A 20,840-nucleotide genomic window follows, 5' to 3' on the forward strand; every position below is an offset into this window, starting at 1 on the left:
CATCCTTCTTCTTCCTCCAAACACGGCGAGTGGAGTTTAGACCAAAAAGCTCTATTTTTGTCTCATCAGACCACATGACCTTCTCCCAGTCCTCCTCTGGATCATCCAGATGGTCATTGGCAAACTTCAGACGGGCCTGGACATGCGCTGGCTTGAGCAGGGGGACCTTGAGTGCGCTGCAGGATTTTAATCCATGATGGCGTAGTGTGTTACTAATGGTTTTCTTTGAGACTGTGGTCCCAGCTCTCTTCAGGTCATTGACCAGGTCCTGCCGTGTAGTTCTGGGCTGATCCCTCACCTTCCTCATGGTCATTGATGCCCCACGAGGTGAAATCTTGCATGGAGTCCCAGACCGAGGGTGTTTGACCGTCATCTTGAACTTCTTCCATTTTCTAATAATTGCATCAACAGTTGTTGCCTTCTCACCAAGCTGCTTGCCTATTGTCCTGTAGCCCATCCCAGCCTTGTGCAGGTCTACAATTTTATCCCTGATGTCCTTACACAGCTCTCTGGTCTTGGCCATTGTGGAGAGGTTGGAGTCTGTTTGATTGAGTGTGTGGACAGGTGTGTTTTATACAGGTAACGAGTTCAAACAGGTGCAGTTAATACAGGTAATGAGTGGAGAACAGGAGGGCTTCTTAAAGAAAAACTAACAGGTCTGTGAGAGCCGGAATTCTTACTGGTTGGTAGGTGATCAAATACTTATGTCAAGCAATAAAATGCAATTTAATTACTTAAAAATCATACAATGTGATTTTCTGGATTTTTGTTTTAGATTACGTCTCTCACAGTTGAAGTGTACCTATGATAAAAAATTACAGACCTCTACATGCTTTGTAAGTAGGAAAACCTGCAAAATCGGCAGTGTATCAAATACTTGTTCTCCCCACTGTACATCATTATCCACACCATCTACATCATTATCCACACCATCTTCATCATTATCCACACCATCTTCATCATTATCTACATCATTATCCACACCATCTACTTCATTATCCACACCATCTACTTCATTATCCACACCATCTACATCATTATCCAAACCATCCACATCATTATCCACACCATCTACATCATTGTCCACACCATCTTCATTATTATCCACACCATCTACATCATTATCCACACCATCTACATCATTATCCACATAATCTACATCATTATCCACATCATCTACATCATTATCCACACCAGCTACATCATTATCCACACCAGCTACATCATTATCCACACCAGCTACATCATTATCCACACCAGCTACATCATTATCCACACCAGCTACATCATTATCTACACCATCTACTTCATTATCTACACCATCTACATCATTATCCACATCAGCTACATCATTATCCACATCATCTACATCATTATCCACACCATCTACATCATTATCCACACCATCTACATCATTATCCACACCATCTGAATCATTATCCACACCATATAAATCATTATCCACACCATCTACATCATTATCCACACCATTTACATCATTATCCACACCATCTACATCATTATCCACACCATCTACATCATTATCCACACCATCTACATCATTATCCACATAATCTATATCATTATCCACATCATCTACATCATTATCCACACCAGCTACATCATTATCCACACCAGCTACATCATTATCCACACCAGCTACATCATTATCCACACCAGCTACATCATTATCCACACCAGCTACATCATTATCTACACCATCTACTTCATTATCTACACCATCTACATCATTATCCACATCAGCTACATCATTATCCACATCATCTACATCATTATCCACACCATCTACATCATTATCCACACTATCTACATCATTATCCACACTATCCACACCATTTACATCATTATCCACACCATCTACATCATTATCCACACCATCCACCTCATTATCCACACCATCCACCTCATTATCCACACCATCTACATCATTATCCACACCATCTACATCATTATCTACATCATTATCCACACCATCTACATCATTATCTACATCATTATCCACACCATCTACATCATTATCCACACCATCTACATCATTATCCACACTGTCCACACCATCTACATCATTATCCACGCCATCCACCTCATTATCCACACCATCCACATCATTATCCACCCCATCTACATCATTATCCACACCATCCACATCATTATCCACACCATCTACATCATTATCTACATCATTATCCACACCATCTACATCATTATCCACACCATCTACATCATTATCCACACCAGCTCCCTGTTTCTATTGCTCTTATTAAAGTTGTGATCAATATTATTATTTTATTTATTTGTTGAATCCAAAATTAGCTTCATAATGAGTTTAGCCTATTGACCGGAATTTAAAGTGAGTACAGATCTCTGAAATTAATTTGCTGAAGTTGAGTACAGATCTCTCACATTGATTATGCTGAAGTTGAGTACAGATCTCTCACGTTGATGATGCTGAAGTTGAGTACAGATCTCTCACATGAATGATGATGACGTTGAGTACAGATCTCTCACATTAATGATGCTGAAGTTGAGTACAGATCTCTCACATTAATGATGCTGAAATTGAGTATAGATCTCTTACATTAATGATGCTGAAGTTGAGAGTATCCCAGCTATTCCACTTCTTCTTCCTCTTGGATTAGTATCACAGCTATCCATCTTCTGCCTCTTGGATTAGTATCACAGCTATCCATCTTCTTCCTCTTGGATTAGTATCACAGCTATCTATCTTCTTCCTCATGGATTAGTATCACAGCTATCCATCTTCTCCCTCTTGGATTAGTATCACAGCTATCCATCTTCTTCGTCCTCTTAGGTTAGTATCACAGCTATCTATCTTCGTCCTCTTAGATTAGTATCACAGTGTCACGCCCTGGCTCTGGGGACTCGTGTATGTTGAGCCAGGGTGTTTGTTTCTTTGTGTAGTGTCTATGTTTCGTTTTCTATGTTCTGTTCTAGGTTATGTGTTTCTATGTTGGCCGGGGTGGTTCTCAATCAGAGGCAACGAGAATCAGCTGTTGCTTGTTGTCTCTGATTGGGAACCATACTTAGGCAGCCTGTTGTGCACTTGTGTTTTGTGGAATCTAGTTCCGTGTAGGTTTGTGTTTTTGACCGAGGACGTCACGTATCGTTTTGTTGTTTTGTGTTGTAATTAATAGTACTCTATTAAAGAAGATGTACGCATATCACGCTGCGCCTTGGTCTGCTTCTTGTAGCGATCGTGACAGAAGATCCCACCAAAACAGGACCAAGCAGCGTTTCCAGGAGCAAACGCCGGGTAAGGAGCTGGAGAGGTTGGCGATGGCCCAGGTGGGCCAATGGTGGTCCTGGGAGGACATGTTCGCGGGCAAAGGGCCATGGGCTAAAGTTAAAGCCCTGGCGAGAGAGGAGGTACGGCGCCAACAGTGTCGTCGTCGGACAGGCGAGAGGCAACCCCAATACATTTTTTTGGGGGGGCACACGGCATGGACGACAGGGCTGCTGGAGGCAGCTACTGGGCGAGTTGGTGGATTAGGAGAGGAGGCCACCAGGTTTGGGGGGCTGGAATGGAGGTTGGCGGAGCCTAGAGGTAGAGCAGAGCCAACTCCCCGTACTCAGGCTAGGCAGCGTGAGACTGGGCAGGTTCCGAGGTATGCGGAGCTGCGTACTGTGCCGCGAGTGGTCCGGCACAGTCCTGTACGTCCTGTGCTAGCACCACGCACGTGTCGTGCTAAGGTGGGCATGCAGCCAGGACGGAGTGTGCCGGCTCAACACTCGTGGCCTCCAGTACCCCTCCTCGGTCCCGGATATCCTGCGCCAGTGCCACGTGCTGTAGTGCCAGTACGAGTACACAGCCCTGTACGTCCTGTGCTGATGCCTCACACAGAGTGTGTAAAAATAGGCATTCAGCCAGGACGGGTTGTGTCAGCTCTTCGCTCCAGACCTCCAGTCCGTCTCCACAGCCCGGCCCGGCCTGTTCCTGCCCCTCGCACCAAGCCTGTGGTGCGCGTCGCCAGCCCGGCCCGGCCTGTTCCTGCTCCCCGCACCAAGCCAATGTTGCGCGTCGCCAGCCCGGCCCGGCCTGTTCCTGCCCCTCGCACCAAGGCAATGGTGCGCGTCGCCAGCCCGGCCCGGCCTGTTCCTGCTCCCCGCACCAAGCCTATGGTGCGCGTCGCCAGCCCGGCCAGGCCCATTCCTGCTCCCCGCACCAAGCCTATGGTGCGCGTCGCCAGCCCGGCCCGGCCTGTTCCTGCTCCCCGCACCAAGCCTGTGGTGCGCGTCGTCAGCCCGGTCCGGCCCGTTCCTGCTCCCCGCACCAAGCCAGTGGTGTGCGACGTCAGCCCGGTCCGGCCCGTTCCTGCTCCCCGCACCAAGCCTGTGGTGCGTGTCGTCAGTCCGGCACAGCCCGTGCCTGTTTCACCGGTGCCTGGTCAGGTACCGGTCAGCTGCTCCACACCGGAGCCTAAGCAATCCGCTCCACCGATGTCCAGTCCAACTCCAGCCAGCGGGGCCAGACCAGACCAGGGGTGCTACGGGGGGATTGTTAGAGGGTGGTGGTCACGCCCGGAGCCGGATCCGCCTCCGAGGCGGAATGCCCACCCGGCCCCTCCCCTGTTGGGTTTATGTTGGGGCGGTCGCAGTCCGCGCCTTTGGGGGTACTGTCACGCCCTGGCTCTGGGGACTCGTGTATGTTGAGCCAGGGTGTTAGTTTCTTTGTGTAGTGTCTATGTTTCGTTTTCTATGTTCTGTTCTAGGTTATGTGTTTTTATGTTGGCCGGGGTGGATCTCAATCAGAGGCAACGAGAATCAGCTGTTGCTTGTTGTCTCTGATTGGGAACCATACTTAGGCAGCCTGTTGTGCACTTGTGTTTTGTGGGATCTTGTTCCGTGTAGGTTTGTGTTATTGACCGAGGACTTCACGTATCGTTTTGTTGTTTTGTGTTGTAATTAATAGTACTCTATTAAAGAAGATGTACGCATATCACGCTGCGCCTTGGTCCACTCATTATGACGATCGTGACACACAGCTATCTATATTCTTCCTCTTGGATTAGTATCACAGCTATCCATCTTCTTCCTCTTGGATTAGTATCACAGCTATGCATCTTCTTCCTCTTGGATTAGTATCACAGCTATCCATCTTCTTCCTCTTGGATTAGTATCACAGCTATCCATCTTCTTCCTCTTGGATTAGTATCACAGCTATCCATCTTCTTCCTTTTGGATTAGTATCACAGCTATCCATCTTTTTCGTCCTCTTAGATTATTATCACAGCTATCTATCTTCTTCCTCTTGGATTAGTATCACAGCTATCCATCTTCCTCCTCTTGGATTAGTATCACATCTATCCATCTTCTTCCTCTTGGATTAATATCACAGCTATCCATCTTCTTCGTCCTCTTAGATTAGTATCACAGCTATCTATCTTCTTCCTCTTGGATTAGTATCACAGCTATCCATCTTCTTCCTTTTGGATTAGTCTCACAGCTATCCATCTTCTTCCTTTTGGATTAGTCTCACAGCTATCCATCTTCTTCCTTTTCGATTAGTCTCACAGCTATCCATCTTCTTCCTCTTGGATTCCACAGTATATTCCTGTTTGCTGTTATCTTGGGTGTCCACTAGGTTTTCTGTTTCTATTTATATCAGTTTACTCTCTATGACTACAGAAAAGCCATATTTATTCCACTTCAGGACATGTGGCTATCACTAACATATAGACTCCTGCAGTACGTCTTGGAGCTGACAGTGTGTTTTCCTGGGTGGCCTTAGTTAATCCTACCCACTCATCCCCCTTGCTTTTTCTCAATGTACTCCTCAATTCCCAATAAGATTGGAACACTGTGGACTAATGGCATTTCTATTGTGCTCTGTCACTCACACAGACAGTCTGGGTTTTAGATGACCAAGACAGAGACAGTCTGGGTTTTAGAGGACCAAGACAGAGACAGTCTGGGTTTTAGAGGACCAAAACAGAGACAGTCTGTGTTTTAGAGAACCATGACAGAGACAGTCTGGGTTTTAGAGAATCAAGACAGAGACAGTCTGGGTTTTAGAGGACCAAGACAGAGACAGTCTGGGTTTTAGAGGACCAAAACAGAGACAGTCTGGGTTTTGGAGGACCAAGACAAAGACAGTCTGGGTTTTATAGGACCAAGTCAGAGACAGTCTGGGATTTAGAGGACCAAGACAGAGACAGTCTGGGATTTAGAGGACCAAGACAGAGACAGTCTGGGTTTTAGAGAACCATGACAGAGACAGTCTGGGTTTTAGAGAATCAAGACAGAGCCAGTCTGGGTTTTAGAGAACCATGACAGAGACAGTCTGGGTTTTAGAGAACCATGACAGAGACAGTCTGGGTTTTAGAGAACCATGACAGAGACAGTCTGGGTTTTAGAGAACCATGACAGAGACAGTCTGGGATTTAGAGAACCATGACAGAGACAGTCTGGGTTTTAGAGAATCAAGACAGAGACAGTCTGGGTTTTAGAGAACCAAGACAGAGACAGTCTGGGTTTTAGAGAACCATGACAGAGACAGTCTGGGTTTTAGAGAACCATGACAGAGACAGTCTGGGATTTAGAGAACCATGACAGAGACAGTCTGGGTTTTAGAGAATCAAGACAGAGACAGTCTGGGTTTTAGAGAACCATGACAGAGACAGTCTGAGTTTTAGAGGACCATGCTGCAGTGTGCTGATAGTTGAAGCAGAACATTCCCCTATCCAGGCAATCTCAGAAGCAGGTCAAGCAAACAGAGTATAGCTGTATCTATCATTGCGGCTTGAATTCATTCAGATAATGTTATCTCCAAACTGCTGTATTATATGTTTTGATCACACTCTTGATATATATTCTCACTGCATTTTATATAGGGCAATTTACATGTGCACCCTACCCTACACATTAAGAGGATTTGTACTTAACTTTACAATTGAGCATCGCTCAGAGTCACCACTCAGTGGAACCAAGAATTATAACAAGCCCGTTGTACACATGCATTGCAAATTGTTAAGGGCATTTTCAACAGAACAACCAAGGTTCCCAAAAGGATCTTTGTAACATTGTAACAATATTTCTGAGTTTCAGGGAGAGTGTGTTCAAGCTCTGGTTATTTCAAACATTGATTGAAGTGCTTTCAGCATTCTCTACATTATCCTCATGTTTCTCAACATTCCCCTACAGAACATTCCCCTACAGAACATTATCCTCATGTTTCTCAACGTCCCACTACAGAACATCCCCCTACAGAACATTCTCTTCATGTTTCTCAACATCCCCCTACAGAACATTATCCTCATGTTTCTCAACATCCCCCTACAGAACATCCCCCTACAGAACATTCTCTTCATGTTTCTCAACATTCCCCTACAGAACATTCTCTTCATGTTTCTCAACATTCCCCTACAGAACATTATCCTCATGTTTCTCAACATCCCCCTACAGAACATTATCCCCATGTTTCTCAACATCCCCCTACAGAACATCCCCCTACAGAACATTCTTCTTATGTTTCTCAACATCCCCCTACAGAACATTATCCTCATGTTTCTCATAATTCCCCTACAGAACATTATCCTCATGTTTCTCAACATCCCCCTACAGAACATCCCCTTACAGAACATTACCCTCATGTTTCTCAACATTCCCCTACAGAACATCCCCCTACAGAACATTCTCCTCATGTTTCTCAACATCCCCCTACAGAACATCCCCCTACAGAACATTCTCCTCATGTTTCTCAACATCCCCATACAGAATGTCCCCCTACAGAACATTCTCTTCATGTTTCTCAACATCCCCCTACAGAACATCCCCCTACAGAATATGATCCTCATGTTTCTCAACATCCCCCTATAGAACATTATCCTCATGTTTCTCAACATCCCCCTACAGAACATTATCCTCATGTTTCTCAACATTCCCCTACAGAACATTCTCCTACAGAACATCCCCCTACAGAACATCCCCCTACAGAACATTCCCTTACAGAACATTCCCCTACAGAACATTCTCCTACAGAACATTATCCTACAGAACATTCCCCTACAGAACATTATCCTCATGTTTCTAAACATTCCCCTACAGAACATTCCCCTACAGAACATTATCCTCATGTTTCTCAACATTCCCCTACAGAACATTATCCTCATGTTTCTCAACATTCCCCTACAGAACATTCCTTTACAGAACATTATCCTCATGTTTCTCAACATCCCACTACAGAACATTATCCTCATGTTTCTCAACATCCCCCTACAGAACATTATCCTCATGTTTCTCAACATCCCCCTACAGAACATTATCCTCATGTTTCTCAACATTCCCCTACAGAACATTATCCTCATGTTTCTCATTATTCCCCTACAGAATATGTGCACTGCTAGATGTCCAACACTTCATCCCAGCCTATGGAGGAGTTGCTTAACATTTGACTATTTTCAAGATCTGTGTGATAAATGTGATTCCCTAACCATCAGAGAATAACTGTTTTGATGGCATGGTCATGTTCAATGCTATTTTTGTTTAATACTATTGACAATTGTCTCTAAGTCTAATTAATCTGGAGCGGGTTTCAAACACACAAAAATGTAATGTCAAAAAGCATCACATTAAATATAAGTGATGAAAGGGATTCAGTGCATCTGTATGCCATTTTACAGTGGCAGCGTCATTATCTGTGACATGCAACAAATGATGATGTACTTTGAAACCAAGCTGTAATTTGTAACCGTCTGATATTCTGTTTTTGAGCTTGACCCTGAAGTAATTTGTAACCGTTTGATATTCTGTTTTTGAGCTTGACTCTGAAGTAATTTGTAACCATCTGATATTCTGTTTTTGCCCCTGAAGTCATTTGTAACGGTCTGATATTCCGTTTTTGAGCCTGAAGTAATTTGAAACCGTCTGATATTCAGTTTTTGAGCCTGAAGTAATTTGAAACCGTCTGATATTCAGTTTTTGAGCCTGAAGTAATTTGAAACCGTTTGATAGTCTGTTTTTGAGCTTGACCCTAAAGTATTTTGTAACCGTCTGATTTTCTGTTTTTGAGCTTGACCCTGAAGTAATTTGTAACTGTCTGATATTCTGTTTTTGAGCTTGACCCTGAAGTAATTTGTAACCGTCTGATATTCTGTTTTTGAGCTTGACCCTAAAGTAATTTGTAACCGTCTGATATTCGGTTTTTGAGCTTGACCCTAAAGTAATTTGTAACCGTCTGATATTCTGTTTTTGAGCTTGACTCTGAAGTAATTTGGGTGTGCTGTGGCCATTACATATGCAATCAAATATCTCAGAATTATATTTCTAAGTAATTATTTTTTATTTCTCTATACTCTTCTTTCTTTACAAAAGTGTGGAGTACTTTTTAAAGATCAGTCAAAATAAAGGCTCTAACGCTACAGAATGTGGAATATGTTTAGGTGTGTATGAATACTTGTTCAGGGCACTGTATTTCCCTAATGCTCTATATTAGTTGCTATGGTTAGTGAATGCAGTATAACTTTGATGTTAATTTGCACCATAACACTGCCTGACCTAACTTCAGTGAAAGAACAGCTTCGTAACAGCTTTTCCACTCTGACCATTCTAGTTCAAAAAGTGCTTTCAACCCACTGTACTGTACGTCTCTAACCTGAATGTTCATACCCCTCCAGGTCGAACAGCTTTGAAGTCTGCGCCTTAGATGGAGCGAGCATCAATATTCTACAATTTTGCACTGCAGCAGAAAGCACTGACTGGCTTCAAGCAATATCAACCAATATCAGTGATTTGACACTGGAGAATGTAAGTCTACAGTATGAACAGGTAAAAGTAAAAAAAAAAAAAAATCCAGATCCAGATTGAATGGACAGGATCCAGATTGAATGGACAGGATCCAGATTGAATGGACAGGATCCAGATTGTGATTGGCCAAATACCAACTTGAGAATGCACACAAGTAACTCAACAGAAGATGTGTGCTAAAATCCGAGCGGCATTAGAATATTTGAATCCTCCTACTCCTAATAGAATATGATTACTATTATAATGCTCCTCTCTCTCTCTCCTTTAGAAAGAAAAGAGTATTCATGGGCATAATGAATTACTGCTAAGTAGTAATCCATCATTAATACCCTCACGTGTTTAGCTGTCTCATTTCCATGATATCCTTTTGATTAGTACACTGATGATCTGTCTGCATGTGTCGCTAAGGATCCAGACATGAGCTGCACAACTACACAGCTGCTTTTTTTAAAACTAGGATTAATTCAGTTGTGCGTCACCTAATTACGGATGAGGAGTCTGATAGTGAAACGTTCATTCAGAATGTGATTGTGAGAGGAGCTTGTGAAGTAGAACTCTTGACTTTTATTGTGGTGACCAACAAGCTAGAAATAGACTGTGACATCCTCTGACATGTTCATCAACAGAGATTGACTTTGTATGATACGGCAGCTGACTTGCAGCTTGCTTATTAGAATGTTAGTTGTTGTTGATTTGACCATGCCTCAGTATCAGTAAAATATTAGCGCTGGTTTAACCATGCCACAGTATCAGTAAAATATTAGCGCTGGTTTAACCATGCCACAGTAAGGTAACACAAGGAGCCGCTTGTGGATTTGCCAGCTCTAACGCACTTCCACTTGCCATTACAATCCCTTGTTTTCTCCTCTAACAGATGAAAATGATTAACAGATATTGCTCTCCGGATGATCAGGTATGTCCTCATGCGAGGAGCTATAACTATTTTCATCTATAACTATCTTCATCTATAACTATCTTTAACTATAACTATCTTTAACTATAACTATTTTCATCTATAACTATTTTCATCTATAACTATCTTAATCTATAGCTATCTTTAACTATAACTATCATTGTCTATAACTATCTTCATCTATAACTATATACATCTATAGATATCTTTAACTATAACTATCATCATCTAAACTATCTTCATCTATAGCTATTTTCATCTATAACTATATTAATCTATAGCTATCTTTAACTATAACTATCATCATCTATAACCAGCTTCATCTATAACTATCTTTAACTATAACTGTCTTCATCTATAACTGTCTTCATCTTTAACTATCTTCATCTATAACTATTTTCATCTATAACTATCTTGAACTATAACTATCTTCATCTATAACTATTTTCATCTATAACTATCTTCATCTATAACTATCATCATCTATAACTATTTTCATCTATAACTATCTTGAACTATAACTATCTTCATCTATAACTATTTTCATCTATAACTATATACATCTATAGATATCTTTAACTATAACTATCATCATCTATAACAACTTCATCTATAACTATCTTTAACTATAACTGTCTTCATCTATAACTATCTTCATCTATAACTATTTTCATCTTTAACTATTTTCAACTATAACTATTTTCAACTATAACTATCTTCATCTATAACTATTTTCATCTAGAACTATTTTCATCTATAACTATCTTCCTCTATAACTATCTTCCTCTATAACTATCTTCATCTATAGCTATCTTTAACTATAACTATCATCATCTATAACTATCTTCATCTAAAACTGTCTTTAACTATAACTGTCTTCATCTATAACTACCTTCATCTATAACTATCTTCATCTATAACTATATTCATCTATAACTATATGCATCTATAGATATATTTAACTATAACTAACTTCATCTATAACTATCTTCATCTATAGCTATCTTCATCTATAACTATATTCATCTATAGCTATCTTTAACTCTAACTATCATCATCTATAACACTCTTAATCTATAACACTCTTCATTTATAACACTCTTCATCTATAACTATCTTTAACTATAACTGTCTTCATCTATAACTATTTTCATCTATAGCTATCTTTAACTATAACTATCATCATCTATAACGATTTTCATCTATAACTATATACATCTATAGATATCTTTAACTATAACTATCATCATCTATAACTGTCTTCATCTATAACTCTATCCATCTATAACTATCTTCATCTATAACTATCTTCATCTATAACTGTTTTCATTTATAACTATCTTCAACTATAACTATCTTCCTCTATAACTATATTCCTCTATAACTATTTTCATTTATAGCCATTTTTAACTATAACTATCATCATCTATAACTATCTTCATCAATAACTATATTCATCTATAACTATCTTCATCTATAACTATAACTATCTTTAACTATAACTATCTTAATCTATAACTATTTTCATCTATAGCTATCTTTAACTATAACTATCATCATCTATAACTATTTCCATCTATAACTATATACATCTATAGATATATTTAACTATAACTATCATCATCTATAACTATTTTCATCTATAACTATATACATCTATAGATATATTTAACTATAACTGTCTTCATCTATAACTGTCTTCATCTATAACTATTTTCATCTATAATTATCTTCATCTATAACTATTTTCATCTATAACTGTCTTCATCTATAACTATCTTCATCTATAACTATTTTCATCTATAACTATCTTCATCTATAGCTATCTTCATCTATAACTATCTTCATCTATAACTATTTTCATCTATAACTATTTTTAACTATAACTATCTTCATCTATAACTATCATAATCTATGACTATCTTCATCTATAACTATCTTCATCTATAACTATCTTCATCTATAACCATCTTCATCTATAACTATCTTTTAACTGTAGCTATCCTTAGCTAAGACATCCTCTCATAGCATATAGGTTCATTAAAAATAACAAAAAAATGCATCAGAATGGATTTTCATCCCTTGAACCTTGCCTCTGCAGATTGTCCACATGGGTTGGGTGTGTGAAAACCCTCAAGCTAATGATGCTGGTCCATCAAGTACCTTCAAGTTCCTGGCATTGAGAGGCCCTTCGCTGTACGTCTTCAGGAGTCCTCCTGTATGAACCCCCCATTGATTTCCTCTTCATTCATTAACTGTTAAGAGTACAAGGATCGACAAGTTCAGCTTTTATTCCACCATGATAGCCCGTTAAATTGTCCTTTTGCTGGGAGCATGTTGATGGGCTACACGCAGTGTTTAGTTACAGTGGTTATTCTGGACCTTTTCATTCATACTTTACAATGACATCATCTATTTATAAAATGAGTTTTGAGCTGGACCTCAAACCACCCACAAAACAAGTCATGGGTAATGAAACCATTTCATCGTCTTCCCTAGTTCAGAGGTTATTTGGTTGAGTAAAATGGATTAATGCAGAGCTTCCGAATGATGTTTGTGAAGCACACTATGTTGGTTCATTTACTGTGGTTCAAAGTATCTTATATCCTGCCTGTAAGACATTACATTGATAAAACATAAAGAAAATGAAGGCTTATTTAAAATATGAATAAATAAATATATTTAATCACTTTTGTCCCCTCATCTCAGGTTAGTGCAACTGACTGGGGACAAGCTGAAACCACGTATATCCTTTATGAGGTTATGTTCAAGGTTCACAAGGTATGTTCAAAGTTCACAATACAATATTAGGATCGACTGTTACCGGAATTCGAATTACGTGCATGTTACTCAAACGTTTGCGTGAATCATGCATTGACGCCGACGTTAGATCTGCACTAACATGGGAGTTACTCATATAGTAGCCTATACATCTCAAGTTGGCATGTGGTTCCCAGTGAATAGAACTGATGAGACTTCATGTTGGATGCGGTGTTGTAGCTATGGATGGCAGAGGACTGCTGGATCCAGGCCAGGTTCTACCTTGGACTCCAGCAGGACGAGGACCTGCAGGACGGAGAGCCTTTCTGTTTCAGTATCCTGGTCGGCCACGGCCAGAGCCACACCTTCAGTGTGGAGACGACCGCTGAGCTCGCTGTGTGGGAGAAGTCCTTCCAAACAGCCGTCTTCATGGAGGTGCAGAGAGTCGGGGTAAGTGGAACAGCAAAGTGGTTTTTGTTTGGATATTATGTGATGCTCTCCGGAGTCAAAGGCTTGGGGGTTTCTTATAAGTAGTGCTGAGATATGATTGACATTTTGCTAATTTTGAACTGGGCCACATTCCCCAGAGAGCCTTCATAGTGTTATCACACATTGAAAAATTTTAACTGTAGCAAATACAATGCCAACCCACTGGGCACACCACATCATTCCAACTTGGATAACTGGGTCATATTTTGTTGAGACGTTGATCAATGAGAAAGAATGAACGTTAAAGAACAGGACTAAATCAAATCAAACTTTAAATGCACTTTAACAAAAAGTTTGATTTGATTTAGTCCTATTCTTTATCTTGGATTTTTGGTTGAGGTGGAGACGTGAATCCAGCATAACAATTATTCATTTAAATTATTTATGAATGATAAAGTATGGTCACATTTAATTTGCTCTGTTAAACCTACCCTTTGGAATGACTTCGATATCAACAGTGAACCTATTTAGTTTTTAAGTGTATATCTCATGATAGCACATTGGTACTAGTCAGTGACAAATATCATAGCTAAGCAGGGCTTGGTTAAAACCCTGAATGGGAGACCAACGGGTAACTGTATATAGATCAATTCAAATATCATAGCTAAGTAGGGCTGGGCTTGGTTAAAACCCTGAATGGGAGACCAACGGGTAGCTGTATATAGAACAATTCAATTATCATAGCTAAGCAGGGCTTGGTTAAAATCCTGAATGGGAGACCAACGGGTAGCTGTAGATAGATACATTCTCCAATAGGAGGCGCTGCTCAGCCTATTGTTTATCTTCTTCTGATAGTGGATATAACGTTGAAGACTTGACATTGTTTTAAAGGTACAAATTCAACATATTTTATACAAGGTTTGTCTATGTTGAAATGTGGTTACCATGATGACATAATCCTGTGGTTGAAATTTCACCCTCAAAACAACAGTTGATTGATTACTTTTTTCAAATCCAATGTATTTTCCATGTAGATTCCATGTCACAATATGTTGACAAATTACGTTGAAACAACGTTGATTCAACCAGTTTGTGCCTGGTCGGAATACAGTAATTCCAGCAATGCATTCATTTTGATAATGTCTTCCTTTTAGTGGATTATTCTAGAAAAGTACTCAGAGTTCATGTGATAAAGCTAAGCAAAATACAAAAATGTATGTCATTATGAGGAAGAACATACTTAATGATTTTTTTGGGGGGGACAATAAAACTGTTAGGTGTGATTCTTATTTATGGGAACCTTAATTTGTTCAAATAGGTAACATTTCTAAGATACAAAGTGCATTTTAATTAGTGATTCAGGGCTGCTTTTAATTTCTCCTACAAGGAAATCAATTGCACAGAGAAGTGGAAGACAGGTAGTTTCTTTTTAGAGTTTGTTCTTTTAATGTTTAAAACATTAGTGTTAGTTTAATAAAATGTAGCTTAAAGGGATCTAAAGAATTAGTCCTCACCTCATTGAACCATTAAATTGCCTGTTATAGAAAGGTCTGCAGCATAATGGTGATGAGCTCTTGCAGAGAATGCATAGTGCACCATGTTCAGGAAGTGTATAGACTACATATTGTTTAACTGCTACTGCTCTTCCTTTCAGTATTTAATTTAGTTGTATTTAACCTTTCATATTATTGTTACCTGTATATGTAAAAGGTTGGACTGCGTTAAATTACTTAGATACTCACAATCACAGCCAAAAGGTACAGTCTCTTACACTAGACTGACTCACCTCAGCTAATGATAGGAATAACCTACTCAATATACACAGTGGGCCTGCTACTGTCAACTGTGTATAGAGAGGTGTTATTGATTGTTTCAAGACAAAAGTTCCAATATCAAATCAAATCAAAATGTATTTGCCACATGCGCCGAAAACAACAGGTGTAGACATTACAGTGAAATGCTTACTTAAAAGCCCTTAACCAACAATGCCGTTTTTTAAGAAGAAAAAAATACGTGTTAAGTAAAACAAAAATTACAAAATAAACAAGCTAATAGGGTCGTCTCTGATACTCACATATAGGTTAATAGCACATACAGTATTTTAAAGGAATGTACAGGGATTCATAACGCCTGAAGTGCCTTTATGAGCGTTGCAGGACCCTTTCATAACACCTGGCTTAGCACAGAAAATTGGACACTCGTCAAAACCTTTGCAGATATGTTTCAGAATGAGATTTTTATGTTTCCACAATAACTACGCTCCCTTTTTGAACTCCTCTCTTGTCATGGTCGTTCATTTGAACCAAGATGTCAACTCGGGACCTCATGGAATGGCCAGCAGGGTTCTGTATAATCCTCCTCTTCAAAAGCAGCCAACCAAAGTAAAAGGCTAAGTAAAAGGCACAGTTAACCCCGAGGGCTACGATGCTCAGAACCCTTAACTATAGACATTTATAAATAATACAAAGGAAAGAACCAGTCAGAAGAGATTTAAATCACTGCAGTGCTGAAATACATTTCAAGGGCAAAGTGTAAACCCACAAAATTCCACAATTTGGTACTGCATCAACTGTCCTCACCATTCCATGTCAGTTATTAAACTAGCAAATGTAATCACACAGCTTAAACGGTTCACCAGACGCAGGTTCCTAAAATGCATTGGCTGTTGAGAAAATAAGTCATCAATCTGACAGTCTTTGAAGGCAAATATATCCCATTATGTTCCACAGAGTGCTTATGTGGTCATGGATAGTTCAGGATCATGATTCCACAGGGCTCAATTAAGTTCCCTCTTAATTCTGAGGACATTCATTCCTTAGGCAAGTGCTCAACTGTACCAGAAGAAAATGTCAACATATGAACTGCAGACTCAAACAGGGAACAGCCTATCAGACAAAATGAAGCCCAATGAAATGACAGCCTCTCTTAATCTTTCATAGACTGAACCCTTGAAAGCAGGAACACATGGTAATGTCCTGTGGCTCTGATGTATCCTGTACTTCAGTGGACTGGGACTAGCTGTTTATTGAAAAACTTTTTTTAAAATACAACATTAATACGACATACAGTAGTTGGCCTTGTTTACTACTAAGGACATAGTTAGCATTGTACACTACGAAGGACATAGTTAGCATTGTACACTACGAAGGACATAGTTAGCATTGTAAACTACGAAGGACATAGTTAGCCTTGTACACTACTAAAGACATAGTTAGCATTGTACACTACTAAAGACATAGTTAGCATTGTACACTACGAAGGACATAGTTAGCATTGTACACTACGAAGGACATAGTTAGCCTTGTACACTACTAAAGACATAGTTAGCCTTGTACACTAAGAAGCGCTTTGTTAGTAAGCCCTGTCCTGCGACGACAGTTTATATCCAGTTAATGTTCAAAATTATCAAACATTGTAGTCCATTTCTCAGAAGAACCACAAATACAAATAGAATAGAATAAATAGTCGATCTGTATTCTCTGAGTGAGCCTAGTCTGAACATTATCCTGAGGTGTTAACAGCTGATACAGTGAGCCTAGTCTGAATATTATCCTGAGGTGTTAACAGCTGATACAGTGAGCCTAGTCTGAACATTATCCTAAGGTGTTAACAGCTGATACAGTGAGCCTTATCTGAACATTATCCTGAGGTGTTAACAGCTGATACAGTGAGCTTAGTCTGAACATTATCCTGAGGTGTTAACAGATGATGCAGTGAGCTTAGTCTGAACATTATCCTGGGGTGTTAACAGATGATGCAGTGAGTTTAGTCAGAACATTATCCTGAGGTGTTAACAGCTGATACAGTGAGCCTTATCTGAACATTATCCTGAGGTGTTAACAGCTGATACAGTGAGCTTAGTCTGAATATTATCCTGAGGTGTTAACAGCTGATACAGTGAGCCTAGTCTGAACATTATCCTGAGGTGTTAACAGATGATGCAGTGAACTTTGTCTGAACATTATCCTGAGGTGTTAACAGCTGCAACAGTGAGCTTAGTCTGAACATTATCTTGAGGTGTACAATGTGGGCAGCACAAAAGGCATAATTAACATGTGGTATTGTACCCCTCTGTCACTCTGTGAAAAAGCAATAACATTTAGCATTTTCTTCCATTAATTATGTAAACTTGGGACATTATCAAATACAATAAAATAAAATTGTATGTGTCACATACACGTGTTTAGAAGATGTTATAGCGGGTGTAGCGAAATTATTGTGCTTCCAGCTCCGACAGTGCAGTAATATCTAACAAGTAATATCTAACAATTTCACAACATATACCCAATATATACAAAACTACTAAGGAATGGAATTTAAGAAGAAATACATATATGGACAAGCAATGACAGAGCGGCATGGACTAAGATACAGTATAATATTATAGAATATAATGCAGTATATACATATGAGATGAGTAGTCTAAGATATGTAAACATTATTAAAGTGACTAGTGTTCCATTTCTTAAAGTGGCCAGTGATTTCAATAGGCAGCAACAGCCTCTAATGTGCTAGTGATGGCTATTTAGCAGTCTGATGGCTATTTAACAGTCTATCCTTGGGAGACCAATGAGATGTGATGAAGTATTTAAATTAGCTGGTGATGCTAAATTCTCCAGCCAATTAGACAAGCTTCCTGTGGTTTCAGAAGAGCACTCAACAGAGTTGAACTTGGGCTAAGCCTGGAACTGAAAACTGATTGGATGGCCGTCAGCTTTAAAAAAAAAAAACATTATTGAGGACAAACCTAACTGGACTGTTTGTCCCTCACAGTTTTACTCATTTTATGTTGTATGGAGCTAGGTGTTGGTGTATTCACATTAAACTTGGATAGGGTCATGCTCATAAGCAAAGGTTAATTTAATATATGTTTTTCATTGTATTATGTTGACTAGAACGTCAGCGCTAACCCTAACTGTGGGATGGACATTTCTTGAAACCACTGCATGTTGTATTCTCCCAATCCCTGTTGAGGAAGCTTTCCAATTAGCAATGTATAGTCTGTATTTAGCGCGACACAACACATTCTCACACAAAGCTTTCTTTTCCATGCCAACTCAATTTCAGCCATGCACCTATGTGTGTCGATGAGGTTGTTTTTAAAAGAGCAAGACACTCGAGAGTCCCACTGCATTCACTGTTCACTGTTAGACAATCATTAAAAACAGCAAGGTTCCTACCAGCCTTGTGAGAGAGTGAATGGAGCAACACCTGAAATTCAGAGCAAAAATGTGTCCAATAAAAAAAAGTGTACGAAGTGGTAAGGAGCAGTAGTAGCATTCTGTTTGAGTAAGGGCTTCATTTGCTGAAGAATGGAAACATGGAAGATGGGGGTTTCCACACAAAGCTTTTATATTTCCACTAAGATCTACACTTCACTACAGAGACACACTCCTCACACATCACTGCTTTCAATGAGACTGTGAAAAGCATTGTGTCACACATCTGGTTGTTCGTGTTAGGGCAGTAAATGGAAGGAGACAGACTGGAGGCACCCGCAGATATTTTACTTTAGTTCTTTCATTTTATATTGTCAGGTTCTGAACAAACAGAGTAAAAACTCAAACGGACGACTAGGAAAAGCTCAAACCAAGTTTATTCAACCACTGGGTCATACAGTAGCTTAGTGGTTAAGAGCGTTGTGCCAGTAACCGAAAGGTCGCTGGTTCTAATCCCCGAGCCGACTAGGTGAAAAACCTGTCGATGTGCCCTTGAGCAAGGCACTTAACCCTAATTGCTCCTGTAAGTCGCTCTGGATAAGAGCGTCTGCTAAATGACCAATAAAAAAAAAAAATACAGCTGCAAAGACAATTTATATGATTACACAAGCACATGTATTTATAACCTCCTACTAGGCGGGGTCAACTCCTTACACATCTAGACAGCCAATACATCTCTGTTAATAGGCAGGAACTTAATTGGTTCCTAGTTCTGCAGCTGGCCAGTCTAATCAGAGACTACCTGTTGCCCTTCGTCTCCCTCCTTAGAAACATTGATATTAAACAATAACATGTTTGAACAGAATATGAACATTCTGCACTTCCCCTTGTCTCACTCAGTAACTTTCCATACACCAAGTTCCTATTCACCCTTCATTGGCCCCAGCATATACATTCATTATACATGTAAAGTAATCAATAATTTGTAGTATGGTGACGGTAATGTGTATATTTCAAGCTAGAATCCAACAATATCGATTTGGTGTGATCAGTACAGCCAAACTATGAATAACAATGCAGAACTAGTTTAGAAGAATTCTCAATTGACACAAATCTAAATTCCTCTACAGCATAATGGATTGAACACACCTGCAGCAATAGCAGGACGAAATAGACGGATAGCATGTTCACAATTCTGTTTGTTGATCCTTTAAGGGGGTGGGTGTATTCAAAGCTCAGAGGTAGTTCAAGCATCGGAAGTCATTAATTTCACAATAATCCATATACAAACTATACTCTGACCCCGACAGCAGTTCCTAAGCTTTCACACAAAAAGCATAAACAGGATCCCCTAACTGCTCCCTTTGTAAAGCACTCACTGGAGACATAATGAACATGCACATTAATTCAATCTTTTTTCAGTAGCTCTATGTTCTGATAATCCCCAGATTTGCAGAGAAAGGTTTTAGTTTGAGATGCTTCAATAGACTGACATATTTAATATTTCCATGACATAATGTACAGTGCTGTGAAAAAGTATTTGCCCCCTTTCTAATTTTCTCTACTTTTGCATATTTGTGATACTGAATGTTATCAGATCTTCAACCAAAACCTAATATTAGATAAAGGGAACATAAGTGAACAAATAACACAACAATTACATATTTATTTAATTTATTTCATAAACAAAGTTATGCAACACCCAATTCCCCTGTGGGAAAAAGTAATTGCCCCCTTACACTCAATAACTGGTTGTGCCACCTTTAGCTGCAATGACTCCAACCAAATGCTTCCTG

The 20,840-nt window shown here is 39.6% G+C and overlaps 1 protein-coding gene across 1 annotated transcript in view; it reads left to right on the forward strand.

Moving 5' to 3' along the window:
- Positions 1-20,840, forward strand: part of LOC121544558 (gamma-2-syntrophin-like) — a 58,114-nt gene that overhangs the window by 33,577 nt on the left and 3,697 nt on the right. The window contains exons 9-13 of the mRNA XM_041854505.2: positions 9,654-9,783; positions 10,658-10,696; positions 12,798-12,914; positions 13,406-13,477; positions 13,697-13,906. Coding sequence (XP_041710439.2) covers positions 9,654-9,783; positions 10,658-10,696; positions 12,798-12,914; positions 13,406-13,477; positions 13,697-13,906 — 568 coding nt within the window. The remainder of the gene's footprint in view (positions 1-9,653; positions 9,784-10,657; positions 10,697-12,797; positions 12,915-13,405; positions 13,478-13,696; positions 13,907-20,840) is intronic.

Source organism: Coregonus clupeaformis, chromosome 29 (genome assembly GCF_020615455.1).
Source record: "Coregonus clupeaformis isolate EN_2021a chromosome 29, ASM2061545v1, whole genome shotgun sequence".
Taxonomy (NCBI): Eukaryota; Metazoa; Chordata; class Actinopteri; order Salmoniformes; family Salmonidae; genus Coregonus; species Coregonus clupeaformis.